Source organism: Phascolarctos cinereus, unplaced genomic scaffold, assembly GCF_003287225.1.
Source record: "Phascolarctos cinereus isolate Bilbo 61053 unplaced genomic scaffold, phaCin_HiC Scaffold_2;HRSCAF=192, whole genome shotgun sequence".
NCBI classification, from domain to species: domain Eukaryota; kingdom Metazoa; phylum Chordata; class Mammalia; order Diprotodontia; family Phascolarctidae; genus Phascolarctos; species Phascolarctos cinereus.
In genome coordinates, this window is record NW_027555625.1 from 288,075,591 (window position 1) to 288,096,522 (window position 20,932).

General features: G+C 38.6%; 1 protein-coding gene and 1 pseudogene across 1 annotated transcript in view; one reads left to right on the top strand and one right to left on the bottom strand.

Annotated features, from left to right (window-relative positions):
- The first annotated feature begins 312 nt into the window (after positions 1 to 312).
- Positions 313 to 20,932, top strand: part of URI1 (URI1 prefoldin like chaperone) — a 68,194-nt gene continuing 47,574 nt past the window's right edge. The window contains exon 1 of the mRNA XM_020985065.2: positions 313 to 499. Within this exon, the coding sequence (XP_020840724.1) occupies positions 401 to 499 (99 nt within the window). The 5' untranslated portion in view covers positions 313 to 400. The remainder of the gene's footprint in view (positions 500 to 20,932) is intronic.
- Positions 14,972 to 20,727, bottom strand: LOC110207320 (transketolase pseudogene; annotated as a pseudogene).

A 20,932-nucleotide genomic window follows, 5' to 3' on the forward strand; every position in this document is an offset into this window, starting at 1 on the left:
TCCTGCCCTCGGGCCCTGTCCCACCTCGCGCCTCCAGCTCGACTTCCCCGAGCCGGTGGCGACGCTGCCGATAATGCTAGTGTGAGATGCGGGCCCGGCCACCCCGGACAGGAGCAGCTGCCGCCGCAGCCCTAAGCCCGTCCCGAGCCCTCTCCGCCTCCGACTCGGCCTCTGCTTCCGCCTCATCCCCGGCCTCGGCGGCGGGCCCGGCGCGAGGGGCCGTGCGGGGCTGCAGGTGGACAAGCGGCAGAGGCCGGGGCAGGACGCGCACCTGGACGAGCAGCCGCCGCCTCCATAAACACTGCTATAGGACTCAGTAGCCCCTTGGAGGCCCTCGGTGGCCTTCCCCCAACTCTACCCCAACCGCGTCCTCCCGAGCCCCAGCGCCCCCTGCACGGCCATGGAGGCCCAGCCTCGGCCCAGCCTCGCTGCCGCCGCCTCCTCCACGCAGCCGCTCCGCTCGGAGCATGTGGTGAGGCTCCGGGAGGAGCAGGAAAAGGTAAAAACCCAAAGCTCTTTAACTCCTTCCCCAGGCCTCTCCCCGCATCCCTCGCCACTCTCGTCACTCCTTTCGTACTCCTTATCCATTTCCCCTGGACCCCGAGTTGCCCATTCCCGTACTTCCGCCTTTCTCCTCCGCCCCTAGGGCAGGCCTGGTCAGCCCCGCCCCTTCCATTTGACCCTAGAAATTGGAGGTCTGCACGTCTGCACCTGGTTACCCCGTGTACCCCCTTGCACCCCATTTTACGTGGTGAAAAGGAAAAGCAGGGGGCGAGCAGTAACTTCACCCGCTTTCTTTTGTCCATGCCAGTTCGCACGTGGTTAGGGAATCCTCGGGGACGTGCTGCTTCGCAGCCCCTGCCCTCTTGCCTCGTCTGATTCCTAGGCTCTCCTAGTTATTCTTTCGGTATTTTCTCTCCTTCCCCTGCGACCCCCCGACGCAGCCAATTCACTTCTGGCCCCATTTCTTGGGGGAGGAGGATGCTGATGAGCTTTTTACTCGCCCAGGCATCATTCTCTTAAAAGTTCCTCCTCCCTCCCCCCAGCCCTAGTACAGCTGCGCTCAGCTTTGGAAAAGAAAGTGTTGGACAAACTTGAGTCACGTGCTTCTGTTTTCATCTCTTAAGAGCTTGATGACCCAAGGAAATTAGAAGGGGGTCAGAGAATAGTCTTAACAACTAATCAGATGAAGAGGTCAAGGAATAGTTATAGCATGTAATCACCTTGTAAAATTGTTTTGAATTTAAGTGAAAGGGCAGGGTTAAGCTTTTTTTTTTGTCATTTGATGTAACTTTAAAATTCGACATTTGGTTAAGAAATTATAATTTTGTTTTCCTGTCACTATGTAAATACCTGTTAGCTTCATTTTTTCTTAGCTTATGTAGTAATTTCAATGCTCAAATATAACTTTAAATGTTTTTAATTAAATATTTTAATATTTACATTTAAATATTAATATTTGAATAATTAAAAACTTTGATAACTATCATTCTGAGGGATCACACGGTTATTTTGTGCCAAAATGGAATGCAAATTTCTATTAAATGCCTGTCGTTTTATTGCATCTTAATTTCAGGTCGTCTAGCTATTGTATAGAGGGGTAGAGAGGCAGCTTATTGTATATAGAGATAAAGCTTTGGAGTTTAGGATACTTGGGTCATAGTCCTTTTTCTGATTCTCTGCCTCTGTGGATCTTGGGCAAGTCACTTAATGCCTTAGTGACCTAGACAGTTCTCTAAGGCTGTTACAGAAATGTTGCCTGCTTGTCTGGCCAGCATTTATAGAGCATACATGCTTTACAAATACTGTCATTTTTATGCTCACAACAGTGTGAGAGGTAGGTGCTACTATCTTCACTTTACAGATGCGGGGAACCTTAGAGAGGTTTTAAGTGACTTGCCCAGGGATTACACTTATAAGGTGAGAGGGAATTTCCACATCAGGAATTTTTTCACTGAAGACATCAAAGGTCCTCTGTTTCCCTCCTCTTCCCTTTTGTATTTATAATAACAAGGTTTTAGGTAGGTCAATCATGAGAGGAAAGCCTTTTTTTTTTAAATTTTGGATTGTATTTGCCAAAACTGTATTAAATTGTAATGTGCAATTTTAATTTTTGGGTAAACTGGCAATTTCCAAGCCTGGTTCCAAGCAATATTTTTAGGTTGTCTTCAGTTACCCATAAGTGTGAGTACTTCAAATTTCAAAACAATTTAAATTAACTTTTAAAATTGCATATAAATTTTTTGGGGGAGATGTCTTGAAGTAAAACAAGGATAGCCCATTCCTTATTTAAGACATCCAAAATAAGGGACTTCTTCAGTTTTTGTTTCGTGACTGATCTGAATTGAAGTGCATTTCTTTGTTGTTTACAAAATGTTACCAGTGGATTGTATTTAAAGTTCTCAAAAAAGTTTTTGAAACATTTTTACAGTGTAAAGTCAAATAACTTTTATTTTTTCAATTCATGGCCACAAAGAGTTAGCATGATGTAGTGGATGGAGAGTTGGCTTTTTTGGAGTCAGGAGGACTTGGATCCATCTCTGTGCTTATTATTGTGAGACTCCTGGGTAACCTTTCAGTGCTCTAGGCAACTCCATACTTGCAGAAAAGGTACCCACTTGCATTATTAGAAGGAGTTGGCTCGCTCAGGAATTCCCCTGTGTTAGTCAAATCAAATGGCCATTCTCTAGGCAGGGCCATGTTTAAGCAAGGGAACTTTGTATCTCATCATTTTGTACTTTTTTCCCCTGAAAAATAAGGGGATTGGACTAGATGCTTGACCTCTTAAGGTCTCCTAACTCTCCATCTGTGATCCTAAAAAAGAAACTGGTGTTGTTTCTTGTTGGTAAACTTTTATTTTGTTATTATTATTGTTATTATTATTTTTGTTGCCGTCTGAACTGGTGAAAACAGGAGCTTTAGAGATATCTGGTATTCTCACTGTTCCCATCTGGGGAAGCCTTTGTGAACAGCTAGGTGGCTAAGTGAATAGGGTTCTGGGCCTGGAATCAGGAAGACATCTTCCTGAGTTCAAATGTGGCCTCAGACACTGACTAGTTGTATGACCCCGGCAAATCACTTAACCCTGTTTGCCTCAGTTTCCTCATTTGTACAATGAGTTGGAGAAGGAAATGGCACTTCAGTATCTCGGACAAGAAAACCCCAAAATGGGGTCATGAAGAGTTGTACATGACTGAAAAACAACTGAACAACATTATTTGTGAGCCAAATTTATTCTTTTACCTTATTTTGTAGTAAAATGTTCTGCTTTTGATACTAATTTATGACCTCTGATGAGATACAGGAAAGACTGTAATGTCTCTTAAGAGTAATAGGTTGTTTTATTTTAATGCTAGGGTAGGTAAAATCCAAAGGATACATTTATTTGGAATACTCTGAAAGCTATCCACCCTATGCTTATTTGGATTTAGAGAAAATATAAGCAAAATTGCCTTCTTATATTCCTAGAGCAGCCTCAGTAGCTGTTGTCTGTAAGTATCAGATATGGTGCAAAATTACTTTTTTGTGGTTTATAACTTTTTGTTAGTATTAATTTTGCATACAAGGTTAGCAAGTGTAGGACTCTCATGGATATGTAAAATGACTTCCAGTTCCTGGTAAATATTTTGAGTAAGTGATTTAGAAAGGGACTGTTCTTAAATGGATTTTCTCCAGTGGAAAAGGCAGGCCAGGAGGCTATAAATCTTTTTAGACTGTTGGATTTTGAGACATAGGACAACTATACAAAGTATATTTTGTAATTCAGTTAAAATACTTTTGGGGAAAATTTTAGCCTTTATTAACAAATCATTGTGAGCAGTCAAATACTTAAGGTACTAGTGGAATATAGACTAGTAAAAGATAATCATAGTATCCTATTTTTGATGTATAAAAGGAAAACATCTTGTTACCTTTATAATGGTGGATTTTATCTTCTCATAGCTGTTCTAAGAGGAGATGGATATAATGGATAAATTAAACATCATTTTTATCTAATGCTTTTGGCTTTGTTTTTTAAAGTTTAAGCTACTAAAATGCAATTGTTTTAAGTTTCAGCTTCCTTACCCTGCTAATCCTCTGATATAGATGCAAAGGAGCAATGAAATTATCTAAACTTTGACAGCTTGAGGGAAAAGGAAGAAGCAAATGGGATCTATATAATCCATAAACTGAATAAATGACCACAGGCAATGGTGAAATTTTATCATTTAATGTTGAATTGCATTTAAACCCTTATTGATCATAAAGACTTTCTCTAGACATTTTCTTGAATTTGTTTCATATCTGTACCCTAAAAGTAAATAAGGAATTTCAGCTTTTTAGGAAATACTATTGATCCCACAGTTACAGATCTAGGAGTGGAAGTGATCTAAGATGACATTATTTTAGTTGCTTTTAATGAATATAAGCACATTTTTTACATAGTTACTAAATATAAGTATAGCCTTTCCATATTTGAGGGAAATGCCCCTTGGCTAGTTAGCAAAGTTTTGATATGGTTAGCTTTTGATGCCTTTTTTCTCAATATAATATTGTTTGTGGAATATCCGTTCCTTCTTGCTTTTCCTCATTAAAATTCAACAGTTATATTTATTAGGTGCCTTTTATATGTAGGCTTTGATGTAATATATGTTATAGAATTCAACATAAGGAAGGCTCATCTTGGCATTTTGTACAGGAATTTCATCTTGAATTCATTTCTTTGCATGATGGTAGTGGGGTTGCTAATTTACCTATTACTAGATATTTGTCTTGAAGATATAACTTAGAATGAGTCTCCAGACTCTGGAGATTATTTTTCTTTAAAGGATTTTTTCTCCCCAAATGTAAATTCAATTTAAAATTCTATTCTGATTTTTAAAATTGCACATAGTTTTATTGTATCTTAAAGTTGACTGATATTTTATATCAGGGATCATGACTTCCCTGGATGAGAGGTCAGAGATATAGCCCAGAACCTAAGTTTTCCTTAATATCATTAATACCCCTGAATCTTATTAGTGAATATTATAGTTCCTGAATGTTACTTGAATATTATATGTTCTGAATATTAATGCACCTGTTGATCAAAATAGTTTTTGAAATTCTTCTTTTGAAATTGCCTGTATGGCTAGTTTATCAGCTATGGCAGAAAATCAATTTAATTACTTTGTAGTGGTCACACTTTAAAAAAACAAACCCAAACCCAAACTCAGATGGTATTGCCTAACTTTGATCACTCACCATTTTCTCCAAACTTGGTTCTAGACTTTGGCTGAATCCAAAAATCAAATCAAATTCCATGGACTTGGAATGAACACCTAGATCTCTCCCTAACTTTAAAAAACTGTCAGTTGTTGGGGCAGCTGGGTGGCACAGTGGATAGAGCACCGGCCCTGGAGTCAGGAGGTCCTGAGTTCAAATCCGGCCTCAGACACATAACACTCACTAGCTGTGTGACTCTGGGCAAGGCGCTTAACCCCAAGTGCCTCACCAGAAAAACAAACAAAAATCTGTCAGTTAATGTTGCCATCTCCTTAAATTTTCATATCATCTCTTCCCTTTTGTAGTGAGAGTCCTAGAAAACACTACCTCCAGTTCATTGCCTCTTCTTCCTTACTTCCTGCTTACTTCTCCACCCCTTTATCTAGCTTCCAAGCCTCTCACTCTGCTAAAACTGTGAAGTTTAGTGACCTTTTTCTAGGTTCTCATCCTGATTGAGTTTCTGTAGCTATCACCTACCATATTTTCCCAGATGCTTTCTTTGGTTTCTGTGACATTGTTTTCTCCTGGTTCTCATCCTACCTGTCTGAACCTTTCTTTTCAGTCTCCTTTCCTAGATCATTTGTCTCTTGCCCAGTAAGTATGTATGCCCTCAAGGGTTCCATCTTCTTTTTGTACTTTGCCACTAGCAAAGTTCTGTCACATAGTGAGTGCTTAATAAATGCTGATTGATTGAGTGGTGATCTCATTAGCTTTCTTAGGCTCAATTATATCTGTACAAATGATTCCTAAATCTATACATATAGACTTAAATTCTCTCTGTTATGAACTCTTCTGTTGTGTGTCCATCTTTGTGTTGGATGTTTGTACCTTGATGGGTCATCAGCATCTTAAAGACAGTGTGTCCAAAATACAACCAATTATTTTTCTGTTATAAGTGTGCCCAACCCCCCCCCATTTCCTTATTTCTGTTGATCATCTTAACAGTTTGCTCTCTCAAAGTCATCCTTGACTCTTCCTCCCACCCCCACCCCCCCATATCAGTTGCTGAGTTTTGTTGATTCTACCAGACTGAAAAAAAATGCCATTTTTACCCTTTTCTCTACTCATGGAGCCACTGCCCCGGCTTAGAGCCCCATTTCTTTTTGCTTGGCTTATATGTATTACAATTCCGATTTGACCTCCTTTCAATTTCCTTCCCCCCCTCTTATCCATCTTTCACATAACCACAAAAATTATTTTCCTGAGACACATTGACTCATTCCTCTGCTCAGAATTTTTTTAGTGGCTCCCTGTTTTTCCTACAATAAAAGTATAAAATGAGCCTAGCATTTAAAGACTTCCATAATTTTGGTTTCAATCTACCTTTTTGGACTTTAATATTTGTCTTCATATATTCTGTGATTAAGGCATACTAGTTTACTAGCTATTCTCCAAAGTTGCCATTCTACCCTCCATTTTCTTTGCCTGGATGACATTCCTACGTATTCCTCCTCATTATCTTCATTCAAGGTTTAGACACCTCTGGGGCCACAAAGGCTTTTTCAGTTCCTCCATTTGTTAGTTCTCTTTTTCTTCTTAGATTATTTTGATAATTATGTGCTTGTCTTTCCCTGGTAGAATTTAAGGTCTTTGAAAATACTAAGAATTTAATTTTTTTCTTTGTTTGCCTGATGGAATGCTTTGTATATTTTAGTGGAAGGGGAATGGACTGACTTAGAAGGTCCTGGGTTTCACCATTAGAGCTTTTCCAGCAGAGGCTGGATCACCACTTGTCGGGTATTGTAGTGGGAGTTTTCAGATATGGATTGAACAAGGTGGCCACTGAGGTACTTTCTGCTTTTGAAAATCTGTAGATCGGTGAAATGTGTTTTTGATTTAGAAGGCTGATCAATTTGCTGCTACTAAAGATATTCAAAAGAATGTGACATATATTATGAAGATAATTTCAAAAAAAGGATCTCCTAAAATGTTTGAAATAATAGCAGCTTCATAGGAATAAAGAATAAGTGTTTAGTTTTTCAGGATGCTTCTTTTGAAAGAGATAAAAATCATTTGGATCTACAAATTCTGATATGTTTAAAAATCATACTTTATAGTCATATTTCATATCTCCAGAATGAGTGCTAATCCGAGTCTGTCATTTGTCTGCCTCTTGATTATTTTTACCCTTTTTTAGATCATTATTATTTTTTTAAAGTCCTTTAAGATTTGCAAATTACATAACATAAATTATCTCATTGGGGTCTTTAAGAACCCTGCCAGAAGATTCCTTCTACTTGTATAGCCTTTGAGAGCTTAGAGTACTACCCTCATTCCATAATGAGACTTCAGGGAAAGGCTTTAATAGAAATTGAATAAAACAACTTTGAAGATGACAATAATCAAAAAGGTGAGGCAAATCAGCAGTAATTTTGTTGGTTCACAAATTATTTACTTCTAAATAACTTGATAAGTATCATAGTTGAGCATATATATTCTAGGTATATCAAATAGTAATGTACTTTTTGTAGGAAAAATCAGCGTTTTCAACTTTGTATAATCTTGGGCAAATTACTTAACTAATCTTTTGGTTTTTTGTCTGTAAATTTGACATCATTTAAAAATTACACATTTTTATAGAACTTTAAAGTTCATGAAGTGCTTTCCTCACAGTAAACCTCTCAGATAGAGGTAGCACAGATATTATTACTCCTATGACTATTTAAAAAAAAAAGATAGAGAAGTATCCACAGGTTTAAAGAAGTTAATTGCTTTGCTAATTTTCACATCTTGACAGTGCAGGAACTTAAGCTCAACTCTTCTGACTCCAAGTCCAAATGTTTTTTCCATTGTGTTCCAAAGTTAGTGTACTCTTATGACCTGTGACTGAGCAGGTTCCTGGTTTAGGAGGCAGGGCAGTATGTCAACAGGAAAGTTACTGTGCCATTAAGATCAAAAGTTGGTGTGATTTTATTTCCTTTTTGTTTAAAAAGGTTGAATTTAGCATTTTTATTTTTTGAAGAAAAGAGCAATTCAAATATATAAGAGTAAAAGATACCTTTTAATTTTCATCAAAATTGCCAAACTTATTGAAAAAACTTTGCTTTTAAAGAACACACTGAGTCTTATTAAAATTTACATAAATAACACTGTTGTCATCACCTGTGTACTATATTTTTATACTTCAGTTATTACCCATATGCTTGGGTCTCATTCTGAATTCAAACTAGTGGAACAGTGATACAAAGACATGTTTAAAATACAGTGAACCTCATACCTGTTTGAAATACTGTGTGTGTGTGTGTGTGTGTGTGTGTGTGAAGAATGTACAGCTTATTGCCAAAAATATTATTACTTTTGAAAAATAAAAACTCCTTCTGTCTCACATTGTATATGCCTGTACCTGGTAAGGTAATCCTCAATCTTAAATATTTAATTTTCGGAAGTTCATTTGTAGGGGCAGCTAAGTGGCTCAGTAGATAGAGCTCTGGCCTTGAAGTCAGGAGGACATGAGTTCAAATCAGACACGTGATACTTACTAGCTGCGTGACCCTGGGCAAGTCACTTAACCCCAATTGCGTCACCAAAAAAAAAAAAGAAAAAAAGAAAAAAGTTCATTTATAAGTCATTTGTTTGCAGTGCAGAATGAATTTTGTAAAAGGCAGCGTGTGATAAATGGTGCTTGGTGTACTGTTGACTGAATGATTGATACCTTCTCAATTTGGGAGACATTGCAGCCAGAAAGTTCCTGTGCCAATAGGATGTTTGCTATATGTCTAGTATAGTAGTACGGACATGGGTTGGAAAAGTTGAAGGATCAGAGGAGAAAAAATTTATCTGTAGTGGAAATATATTAAAAACTAGGATCAAAACAAAAGTTTGAGAAAAGTGATCAAGTTGTAGCAGTTTGCTAACAAGGTAAGCAACAGGGTGTCAAAGAATTGATCTTGACAAAGTTCGCCACACTCAACTATTGTGGGGAAGTGTTTTATGCTTCTTTCTTCATGGTCAGCTTCACTCTTCAGTTCGGTTTCTTCAGAATGTTTTAGTTTTATAGCCTGCCACAGCTGCCCACATTGGTTTTTCATGGTAATGACTATCTCTGAATTTGCAGATAGTTTTCTAATTCATCTATAATGAAAAGCTAGCTAGATAGTACTAGTAGGATTGAACTGAGGTCTGGGTCCTGAGTGTTGGTCATGTATTATAGAATGGGGAAGGAGGAAGAAAGCTTCCTCCAAATTTCCTGGTACATTGTCATCCTTTGACTAAATTTCCAGATAAGAGGAGTTTGCCTTTAGGACTACGTTGGCCCCTTTCTGTATTTTTGCTCCAATTCCTATTGCCATCTTCCCTTACTGTACTGAAGTACTCCTAAAAATATTCTGTATTTCTAAATTACAGAGCCATTCTGAGGCTTTTCACATCTCAACGGCCTTTTGCCCTGTGACTTTTGAGACCCCTTCCACACCCCCTCCCTCAAATCATCAGGTTTCATCATCCTTGCTTCCAGCTGGTCTCTTTCTACTTACTCCCTGCATAGTTTAATGGAAAGAGTAGTTCTGGAATCAGAAGATCTGGGTTTGAATCCACCTTATATATTAACACTGAGTTAACACCTGCTAAGTGATTTAGTAGGTGAGTCACTTAAATGCTTTGAGCCTTTTCTGTAAAATGGAGATAATATACTTTAAACCTTATAGGACAGTTGTGAAGAACTGCTTTTTAAATGTAAACTATTGGCATATACTTAAAATTTTTGACACCCTAGTCTCTCCTACAGGTGGCATCAGTTTCCAAAAGGGAGGCATTATTTTCCAAAATGAATTTCTCCTACCTTCCTGCTCTTTTTTGAAATGTCAGATGTTATTAAGAATATTTGATGCTGTATAGCTGTTAAAATATAAAGGGGTTTTTTTTTTTGCCGTCTCAGGTTTTATTCCAGCCCCTTTCCCTCTTTTTTTTGTGGGCTACTTTCTTTTTTCTTTTTTTAATATAAATTTATTTATTTTTAGTTTTCAACATTCATTCCCACAAGTTTTTGAATTCCAAATTTTCACCCCATCTCCACCCTTCCCCCACCCCAAGATGGCATGCATTCTGAATATCCCTTCCCCTAGTCTGTCCTCTCTTCTATCTCTCTCCCCTTCTCTTATCCCCTTCCCCTTCTATTTTCCTGTAGGGCAGGATAGACTTCCGGAGCCCATTTCCTGTATTTCTTATTTCCCAGTAGCATGTGAAAACATTTTTTTTAAACATATGTTTTGAAAACTTTAGGTTTCAAATTTTCTCTCTTCCTCCCTCCCCACCCACCCTCATTGAAAAGGCAAGCAACTCAATATAGGTTGTACATGTTCAGTTATGCAAAACACATCCATAGTAGACGTGTTGTGAAAAACTAACTCTATTTCCCTTAATCCTATCCTGCCCTCCCCTTTATTCTATTCTTTCTTTTGACCCTGTCCCTCCTCAGAAGTATTTGCTTCTGATTACCCCCTTTCCCAGTCTGCCCTCCTCTCTGTCATCCCCCTGCTCTCTTGTCCCCTTCACCCCCTATTTTCCTGTAGGGTAAGACAGATTTCCATACCCAGTTGAATGTGTATGTTATTCCCTCCTTAAGCCAAATCTTTATGAGAATAAGATTTACTCATTCCCTCTCACCTTCCCCTGATTCCCCTCCACTGTAAGAGACTTTTCTTTTCTGTTTTTTTTTTGTGAGATAATTTACCCCATTCTACCTCTCCCTTTCTTCTTCTCCAAGTATAATCCCCTCTCATCCCTTAATTTTATTCTCCAGATATGACCCCTTAATCTTTAACTCACCCTGTGACCTCTATCTGTCTATCTACATATACATACATATAGTTTTTTCCTCCAACTACCCTAATAATGACAAACGTCTCTTGAGTTATAAATATCACCTTTCCATTCAGGAATGTAAACAGTTCAATCTTAATAAGTCTCTTATGATTTATCTTTCCTGTTTACCTCTTCATGTTCCATTTGAGTCCTGTATTTGAAAGTCAGATTTTCTATTCAGTTCTGGTCTTTTCGTCAAGAATGCTTGAAAGTCCTCTATTTCACTGAATGACCATTTTTTCCCCTGAAGGATTATACTCAGTTTTGCTGGGTAGGTGATTCTTGGTTGTAATCCTATCTCCTTTGCCCTCCAGAATATTATATTCCATGCCCTGCAGTCCTTTAACGTAGAAGCTGCTAAATCTTGTGTTATCCTTATTGTGTTTCCACAGTACTTGAACTGTTTCCTTCTGGCAGCTTGTGATATTTTCTCCTTAACCTGGGAACTCTGGAATTTGGCTATAATATTCCTAGGAGTTTTCTCCTTTGAGGATCTCTTTCAGGAGGAGATCTGTGGATTCTTTCCATTTCCCATTTTGCCCTCTGGTTCTAATATATCAGGGCAGTTTTCCTTGATAATTTCTTGAAAGATGTTGAGGCTCTTTTTTTGATCATGGCTTTCAGATAGTCCAATAATTTTTAAATTCTCTCTCCTGGATCTAGTTTCCAGGTCAGTTGTTTTTCCAGTGAGATATTTCACATTGTTTTCTAATTTTTCATTCTTTTGGATTTGTTCTACTGTGTCGTGATTTCTCATAAAGTCACTGTCTTCCTATTGCTCCATTTTAATTTTTAAGGAAGTATTTTCTTCAGTAAGCTTTTGGACTTCCTTTTCCATTTGGCCAGTTTTTCTTTTTAGGGCATTGTTCTCCTCATTGGCTTTTTGGACCTCTTTTGCCATTTGGTTTTAGGCTATTTTTATTTTTATTTTTGCTTTTTGGTGAGGCAGTCGAGGTTAAGTGACTTGCCCAGGGTCACAAAGCTAGTAAGTGACATGTGTCTGAGACTGGATTTGAACTCACTCCTGACTCGAAGGCCAGAGCTCTATCCACTGCACCACCTAGCTGCCCCTAGTTAGGCTATTTTTTAAGGTGTTATTTTCTTCAGTATTTTTTTGGGTCTCCTTTAGCAAGCTGTTGACTTGTTTTTCATGATTTTCTTGCATCACTCTCAGTTTTTCCTCTGCTTCCCTTACTTGTCTCAAAATCCTTTTTGAGCTCTTCCAAGGCCTGGGACTGATTCATATTTTTCTTGGAGGCTTTGGATGTAGGAGCTTTGACTTTGTTGTCTTCTTCTGGTTGTATATTTTGATCTTCTTTTTCACCAAAGTAAGATTCTATGGTCTGACTCTTTTTGTGCTGCTTGCTCATGATCCCAGCCAATTACTTGAGTTTTAAACTCTTTGTTAAGGTTAAGAGTCAGCTTCCAATGTGGAGAATGTACTGTCCCAAGCTTTGGGGGTTTGTATAGCTGTTTTTAGAGATACTTGTAGGGACCTGTAAATTTTCAGTTCTTCCAAGGTGGTATGATAAGGGGGTGAAGAGCAAACACTTTTACTCTTTTCCTGGCCTGTGACCACAAGTACTCCTTTCTGTCCTGTATCTGTGAGGAAGGGTTCCTCTCCACAGCCACTACAAGCTCCACCAGCTAGTGCTCTTCCTCACCCCAGCACCTCCGCCCAGAACTGTGACCTAGATCCAAGCACAGGTAAAGCAAGAGATTCCTGCCTCAGCACTGGCAAAGAGATCCCTGCAGTCCCTCTCTGATCAGCCACTGGATTCCCCCTCAGTCTGTGGGCCGGAAGCTTGGGGAGCAGCCACCCCCCCCTTGGGGAATGGAGCTGAAACCCCACCTTCCTGTCTCAGCACCGACAGAAACAGACTTTTCCCACTGACCTTCTAAGTTGTCTTTGGCATTTGTGTATTGAGGAGTCTGGAAACCTCCACAGCTGCTCGAGATTCAGTCCTCTAAGGTCTGCTCCAAGTTTGCTGCACGCAGCGCTGCGCTCCCAGCCCGACGCGATACACCTTTCTGATCAATCATCCAGGTTGTCTTGGGCTGGAAATTTGTTTCACCCTGTCTTTTTGTGGGTTCTGCTGCTTCAGAATTTGTTTAGAGCCATTTTTATGAGTATTTGGAGGGGTTTGGAGGAGAGCTCAAGCAAGTCACTGCTTTCACTCCGCCATCTTGTCTCTGCCCCCTAAAATATAAAGGTTTTTAATAGGTTTTTTATATATTTTCTTTTTACGTCACCTAGATTTCCTTTCTATCTCTGTATCACTCCCACTTCTCTTTCCAAGAGAGCTGTATCTTAAAGGATCTTCTTTTTAAAAAGAAAAAGACGAAAAAGTTTTTTAAAAAAAAGCGCAAAATTGATCAGATACATCAGAGAAATCTGCAGACCCAGACCAATGCAAGAGAGCAGTAAAGATCTTTTCTTGTTTTCTTTGAGGCCATGCTTTTCTTTATAGTTTCTAAACTCAGTTTGTATGTGTATGTGTTTTCCTCCCCTAGGCAGTGGGGTTAAGTGACTTGCCCAGGGTCACACAGCTAGTAAGTGTCAAGTGTCTGAGGTCCATTTGAACTCAGGTCCTCCTGATTCCAGGGCTGGTGCTCTATCCACTGCACCACCTAGTTGCTGCCCCTTTTTAGTTGTTTTGTGATGGTTGTTCTTCCATTCACATTGTTTTAGTTGTGTATATTGTTTTCTTTTTTAGAGAGGCATTCTAAATTTTATTTTCTTTTGATTTTAAAAGAGGATTATACATGAAATTGAATCTCATTTCGTATGACTAGTTTTATATAGTATATAATATAAAGCATATATAATAAATTCCACACATTGCTTTCAAAACTGCCCTGTTGATCCATGCTTTCTCCTGAACTTCCTTCAAGTTGTCTTTTGTGCATTTAAAAAATGTTTCAGTGACATTTATTTTTGTCAGAAGTATTTTTAGTTCCCCTCCCCCTTTTCCTCTCAACCACCTTCCCACAACTTAAAATCTAAGAGAAACATTTACAGCAAATAAGCACAGTTGAGCAAAATGAATCCACACAGTGGCCATGCCTTAAGTATAGATATCTTTTTGCACCTTGAGACCAACATCTTTCTGCTGGGAGGTGGATAACATGCTTCATCATAAGTTCTTTGGAAATGTGGATTGTGATTGCATTGATCAGAATTCTTAAGTCTTTCAGAATTTGTTTTTCTTTATAATGTCCTTGTGTAAATTATTCTCCTGGGTTTACGCATTTCAATCTGCATCAGTTCATACTACCCACAATTCTTTGCAATTGTCATTTGTTATGGTAGAATAATATTCCATTATGTTCGTATACTACAGTTTGTTCAGCAATTCTTAAATTGATAATCATCTTAAATTCTAGTTCTTTGCTTTGCCCCTTTTCTCACTTTTAAACCTCCTTTGAGGATCAGGAACTTCCTTTTGCTTGCTACTTACTATTCCCTCCCTAGTATTATTCTCCTTGTTGACACATCTTTTCCATCCACACTTGTTTTCCTGTTGATTATGATGTTTTTCTTACACCAAATTGTGTGTTCAACCCTCCCTTGTTTATTTTATGTAAGTGGGCTTAATCTAATGTCTTGCTAGTCCCACCCTTCTCTTGTGTTTGTATATTCTTTTTTCTCATGTACTCTAATTAGGAGAAATAGCAAATTCCACCTCTTTTTTCTTCCCTTCTATACTAATGTATGCCTTTTGTTTTCCCCTCTTAAAACTCACAGAACAGAACCAGTCTATCCTCAGGTTCTCTGTTTTTCTTTCTTTTTTTTTTCTCAGAACATTTTTAATAATTATTTTTAATTGATCCTCAGTAGAAACCAAAGTTACTTAAATGTATCTAAAGGAGGAATGTTTTTTTCTCTCCTCCCTTCTTGTTTTGGTCTGGAATCCCAACAGGTGACTTAGGCTTGAGACAAGGCCGCCTTGACAGTCTGAACAATGGCATTCTTGTCAACGCCAAACACCTTCAGCAGCTCTGCCAGCTTCCTGCTTCTCGGGACGTTAGAGACTGCCAAGCGAGTGACGGTGATGCCAGGTTCACCCACCATGGCAGCAGCTATAGCCTGTCCTATGCCACCCTCATAGTAATGGTCTTCCACAGTCAGAATGCGGCCATGGGTTGCTTGGACACTGTCAAGGATGAGTTTCTTTTCCAGGGGCTTAATTGTAAAGGGATCAGCATCCAGATGTTGATCTTTTCTTTCTTCAGCTGCTCTGCAGCTGCCCAGGCTTTGTGGAGTGTTATTCCAGCTCCAATAACAGTCACCTGGTCATCCTTACTCTTCAGGACCACCTTAGCCTGACCAATCTGGAAGTTTTCATTGTTGTTGTAAATGACTGCGTTATCTGGGCAACTGGTCCTTATAAAACAGATGTCCTTGGTGTTAGCTAACTCGACTGCTTTCTCAGTAGCCACAGCGTCACTTGGGTAAAAGACTTCCATTGGGAATGCTCTGGAACAAGGCAAGATCTTCAAGGGCCATCTGAGAAGGACCATCTTGACTGATGGACACTTCACAGTGAGAGCCACACAGGTTGATGTTGCTCTCAGAAATGGCTGCCATACGGATCTGGTTGAAGGCCCTGGTGAAGAAGGTGGCAAACGTGCTGCAGAAAGGCACAGTCCTGTCCTGTGTGGCACACCCTCTGGTGATGCTCACCATGTTCTGTTTGGCAACGAAGCGCTCAATGAAGTGATTGGGGTGCTCCTTAAGGAGTTCTGAAAAGGTGGAATTCTTGGTGACCCCATCCAGGGCAATCACACGGTCACTGGCATTCCCCAGTTTGGCCAGGGCCATGCCATAGGCTTTACGGATGGCTAGCTTGTCTCCAAGGTTGAAATTTGTGGGGGATGGCATCCGGATGTTGGTGATGTTAACTGTGGGGGCATCCTCTTTGGGAAGGGTAGCTAGAATCTTCTTGCTTTGGATTTGGCTGTATATTTCCTCAATGCCATGTTTTTGGGAAGGGGCTTCCCATGCCAAGCTTCCTTATCTTCCACACCTGAGGTTCCTCTGCCCTTATATGTCTTTGCAGTGACAGCCAGTGACTTATGCTTGCCCTGGTTGAAGACCTTACAGAGTTCTTCCACACTATGTCCATCCACAACGATGATGTTCTACCCAAAGGATTCCGCTTCTGGTACACTTCCACATGGTGCTGCAGTGGGGCAGGGTTGCTTTGGCCCAGCCAGTTAATGTCAAAGATGTCCAACTCATAGAATTCTGTGAAGGCCATGGCCTCCCATATGGAGCCTTCAGACACCTCCCCATCCTCCAGCAGACAATACTCACGATAGCTGGCTTTATCAAAGTATTTGCCTGGGTAGGCCATTCCACAAGCTGCTCCAAGCCCTTGACCCAGGAAGCCAGTAACCACATCTGTAAAGGCTTATTTAGGGTCTGGGTGGCCGCCTCTAATAGAGGTGATCTTCCTTAAGTTCAATAGCTCAGCCTCTGGCAGGAAGCCAGCCTCAGCCCTGACTGCATAGAGGATGGGAGCCGAATGAACCTTGGAGAGCACAAAGTGGTTATTGCTGGAGTCCCTGGAGTCCTGGGATTTGTACTTCATGGTGTGAAAGAAGGGAACCGCCATAATCTCTGCTGCACTGCAGCATGATGTGGGGTGGCCCAAGCCACCCACAGTGGTAGCTTGAATGGAGTTGATACGCAGCTGGTTGGCAGTGTCTTTCAGTGCCTGCAGTTTCTCTTGATCTGGCTTACAGTAGCCCTGTATGGTGAAGCAGGTTTGGTGTGGATCCTGAGCCAGTGGTAGATGAAGTGGCAACGTGAGCAGATAAGGGAGCTGAAGAGGAAAGAGGAGGAAGAAGTTTCTCTGTTTTCCTTATTTAGCTTCCTTTGTATCCTTGGAAGACATTAAGGTTCTGAAGGGACGCTTGTTTATTCTTCTCTTATTAGAATGTTAGTACATCATCATATGGCTAGCTAGGTGGCACAGTGGATAGAATGCTGGGCCTGGAGTCAGGAAGACTTGAGTTAAAATCTGGCCTCAGACATAGACTAGCTGTGTGACCCTGGGTAAGCCACTTCACCCTGTCTGCTTCAGTTTCCTCATCTGTAAAATGAGCTGGAGAAGGAAATGGCAAACCACTCCAGTATGTTTGCCAAGAAAACCCCAAATGGGGTCACAAAGAGCTGGACATGACTGAAAAACAACAAACACATCATCATATAGCCCCTTCCAGCTGCTCAAGTAAATTTGCCTTTCTACTTTTTTCTGGACTCATGTTTATTTGTATTTCAGACTTATTAATCAGCTCTGGTCTTTCATCAGAAGTGCTTTAAAGTCTTCTATTCCACTAAAGATCTATTTTTCCCCCATAGGATTATACTTAACTTTGAAGAGTAAAGTGTTGATTGTAAGCCTATATGTTTTGCCTTTTGGAATATTGAATTCCAAAATTTCCTCTTGTTTATTTATAGTAGAAGCTTTCAGGTCTTGTGGAATGTGAGTGGATCCTTTGTATTTGAAGTGCTTCTTTCTGAAAACTTGTAGGACTTTTTCTTTGGCTTTGACATTCTTGGTACTTTTCCTTTTGGAATTTCTTGCAGGAGAGGATTGGTAGAATCCTATTTTCACTTTGCCTTCTGATTCTAATTGATAGATTTAGGTAGTTTTCATTTTTTCTTGAAATATAGTGTCCAGGCTTTTTTTTTTTAAATAATTAGTGATTTCAGAGAGTTTAGTTATCTTTAAATTACCTTTCCTTGCTTTGTCTTCCACGCAGTTTTTGACATATATTTTCTTATATTTTAGTATTTTGATTTTGTTCTCTTGTTTCCTATTGCTTCGTTTCATTTTGTCTGTTCTACTTTTCAGGGAGCTGGTTACTAAGGTAAGTTTTATTACTTTATGTTCTAAGCTATTTTCTTTCTGATTCTTTCATCCAGAGCTTTTGTTTGATTTAAAAAAAAATGCCCTGCTTCATGTCTTTTAGATGTTCAAGTAATCCTTGTGGAAAATCCAATTTTCCTCTGTTTCTATGCTTGCAGTTGTTTTGGTGTTATTCTTTGCTGCTTTTGGGGACCTCTAGAATTACAATAATTTTTATATCTTCTTTGATTTACTTATCTCTCCAGCTTCAGTTCTTGAATTGGCCTTTGTGCCAGGGCCAGGCTCCAGGAGCACTCTGCTCCTGAGTGAAGTGGTTTGCCTTGTTTGGTCTTGCCCTGAGTCACCTGGGTTCCTATACTGTTCTGTTGGAGCTAGAGCTCCTGGATGTTGCAGGTTTAGAGTACTGGGTTTTCAGGGTACTCTGTTGCTGTCTCTCTCAGGACAGAATGCTAAAGACCTCAGATAACTCAGGCACCTGGGGTGTCATAGTCTGAGTGTGGCCATGCTGTTGTGGTTTCTGTACCACCTGTCATGTAATCAAAATGGTCTATTTTGTCTTTTGTAATCTGTTCCTTGTAATTGCCTCTTTTCCCTTCTCATAATTGTGAATAGTACAGATCTATTTCTTCTCCTGATTTATGATAATATCTTTAATGTTCAAGTCACTTTGACCATTTTAAATTTGTTGTGTGATACGTCCTAAGTTCTGCCACACTTTTTTTTCGATTTTCCCCAGCAATTCTTATTAAACAAGTTCTTCTATAGAGAGTTTGTTTTGCATTTCTTTAATACTGTTAGTAGTTCAATTCTTTCTGATTTTTCTTTGCCTTCTCTCTGCTATTGTTATGCTGTGCTATTTTTTTAAACCAGTACCAGTAGTTTTGATAATTGCTGCTTTAAATGTAGTTCGAGGTCTGGGCACGCTATTATTCCTCCTTTATTACTCTATTTTCATTAGTTATATAACTTATATGTTTTCATAAATTATATATTTTGCTTCAGATTAATTTTGTTATTTTTATCTAGCTATTTGAAGTATTCTTTTGGTAGTTTGGTTGATATCGCACTGAATGTATAGATTAATTTTGGCACATTGTTGTTTTTATTATGTTGTCAGAGCCTATCCAATTGCACTGGGTATCACTTCAATTTAATGGTTTTTTTTATTTCTTTAAGGAGCTTGTCCATATAGACATTAAATTTGCTTTAGTAGATTTAATCCCAGCCATTTTAAGAATTTATAGTTAATTTGAATAGGACTTCTCTTTCTGTTAACTCTTGGATTTGTTATTGCTACATATTGTAGAAAAATGCTTTTCATTTTTGTGATTTTATTTTATTAACCTGCAACTTTACCAAAACTATTGTCTCCATTAATTTCTTTTCCACTTCCCTAATTTTATTAAGTAAACCATTATGCCACCAAGTAACAGGAATAATTTTTTTCTTCTCTTTGCCTAGCTACATGTCTTTAATTTAATTAAATTTTTTCTCATTGTCTTTGCTGCCATTTCTAGAACTATGTCAAATAACAATGGGAAGCAAATGGTCATCCTTACATTACTCTATTGGGAAAGCTTTTAATGTTTCTTTATATAATGTTAGCTTTTGGTTTTTAGATACATTTAATTGTGTTAAAAGATCTTTGTGCTTATACTTTGTAGGGTTTTTAGCTTAAATGAATATGGTACTTTGGCTTTTCTGCATCTGTCTGGGTAATTTTCATTTTTTGTAGATAATCCTCTATTTTGAGTTTTTCGGTTTTGTCAGCATATAACTTTAGTAGGATATGATAATTACTTTTATCGATTTTTACCTGGTTCAGTTTTTTTGGTTAATTTTATTTCCATTTTTAGTTAGATTGTCTAAAGATTTATCAATTTTTATTTTTTCAAATAACAATTTCTTTAGTCTTTTTGGTTTCTGTTTTGCATATTTTTCAGGATCTCCCTTTTTTTGCTTGTTTTGTAGGTATTGATTTTTTACTTTTAAAATTGCATGTTCAGATTTTTTACCTTATTTTATTAAAGTATTTTTTAAAATTTTATTTTTCCTTTGAGGATTGCTTTAGCTTAATCCCATAAATTTTAGCATATTTCATCATATTGTGTTCTTGTAGTTTGTTTCTGGGATTTGTTCTTTAACTCATTCATTGTTAAGAGAAAGTTATTTCTCAGTACATCCATTTCATTTTCTCAGATCCAATCCTGGCCTTCTGCTACTCCTATTCTCTAATAGCCCCTCTTTTTCTTGAGAGACTGTAAGAGTCATCATCTCTTCACTGCTCATCTATAGACTTGATAAGGGTACCATACCTATTCCCTTCTGTCCTCTACCTCCCATTTCCTTACTTAAGTACACTCCAGTTTGGTCCGAGAAAATTGATACATCTGCAGTGAGGTTGTGGTGCGTCAGTTCTGCTCCCCCACTTTCACTTTTCCTGTTTTTAAAAGTTCTGATTATAACTTTTTTCCCTTTTGTGCTTTTGAAAAATCTCTTGATAAACTTTTTAGTCAGGAGGTCAGTTTATCTTCAAAAAAAAAAAAGCTTCTAAACATGTGGTAATTTGTTTTCATTGATTGCTTGAATAGGGATTATATTTCCTTAATGTTGCTGAAATTTTCTTTTTGCCAGGTTTTTGCCTCTTCAATTTTTTTATATTACGATCTAGTCTCTCTTGCTTCTATTTAAAATATTTAAAAATTATACTGTTTTAGTATATCACAGAATCATATAATTTTAGAATTGATAGGGACTTGTAGTTATCTAGTTCAGTCTGTACCTGAAAGGAACTCTGTAACATGTTATTATCCAATACTTAACTATACTTAAAGTTGTCACCCAGTCTGTGCTTGAAAATACTCTGCTGAGGGTGAGTCCATCATTTGCTGAAGCAGCTCATTCCACTTTTGGACAACTTTTATTTTTAGGAAATTTTTCTAGATATAGAGCCTAAATAAACTCCTTTGTCTTTCATTTCTTAAACTGTGAGTCATGACCCCATATGG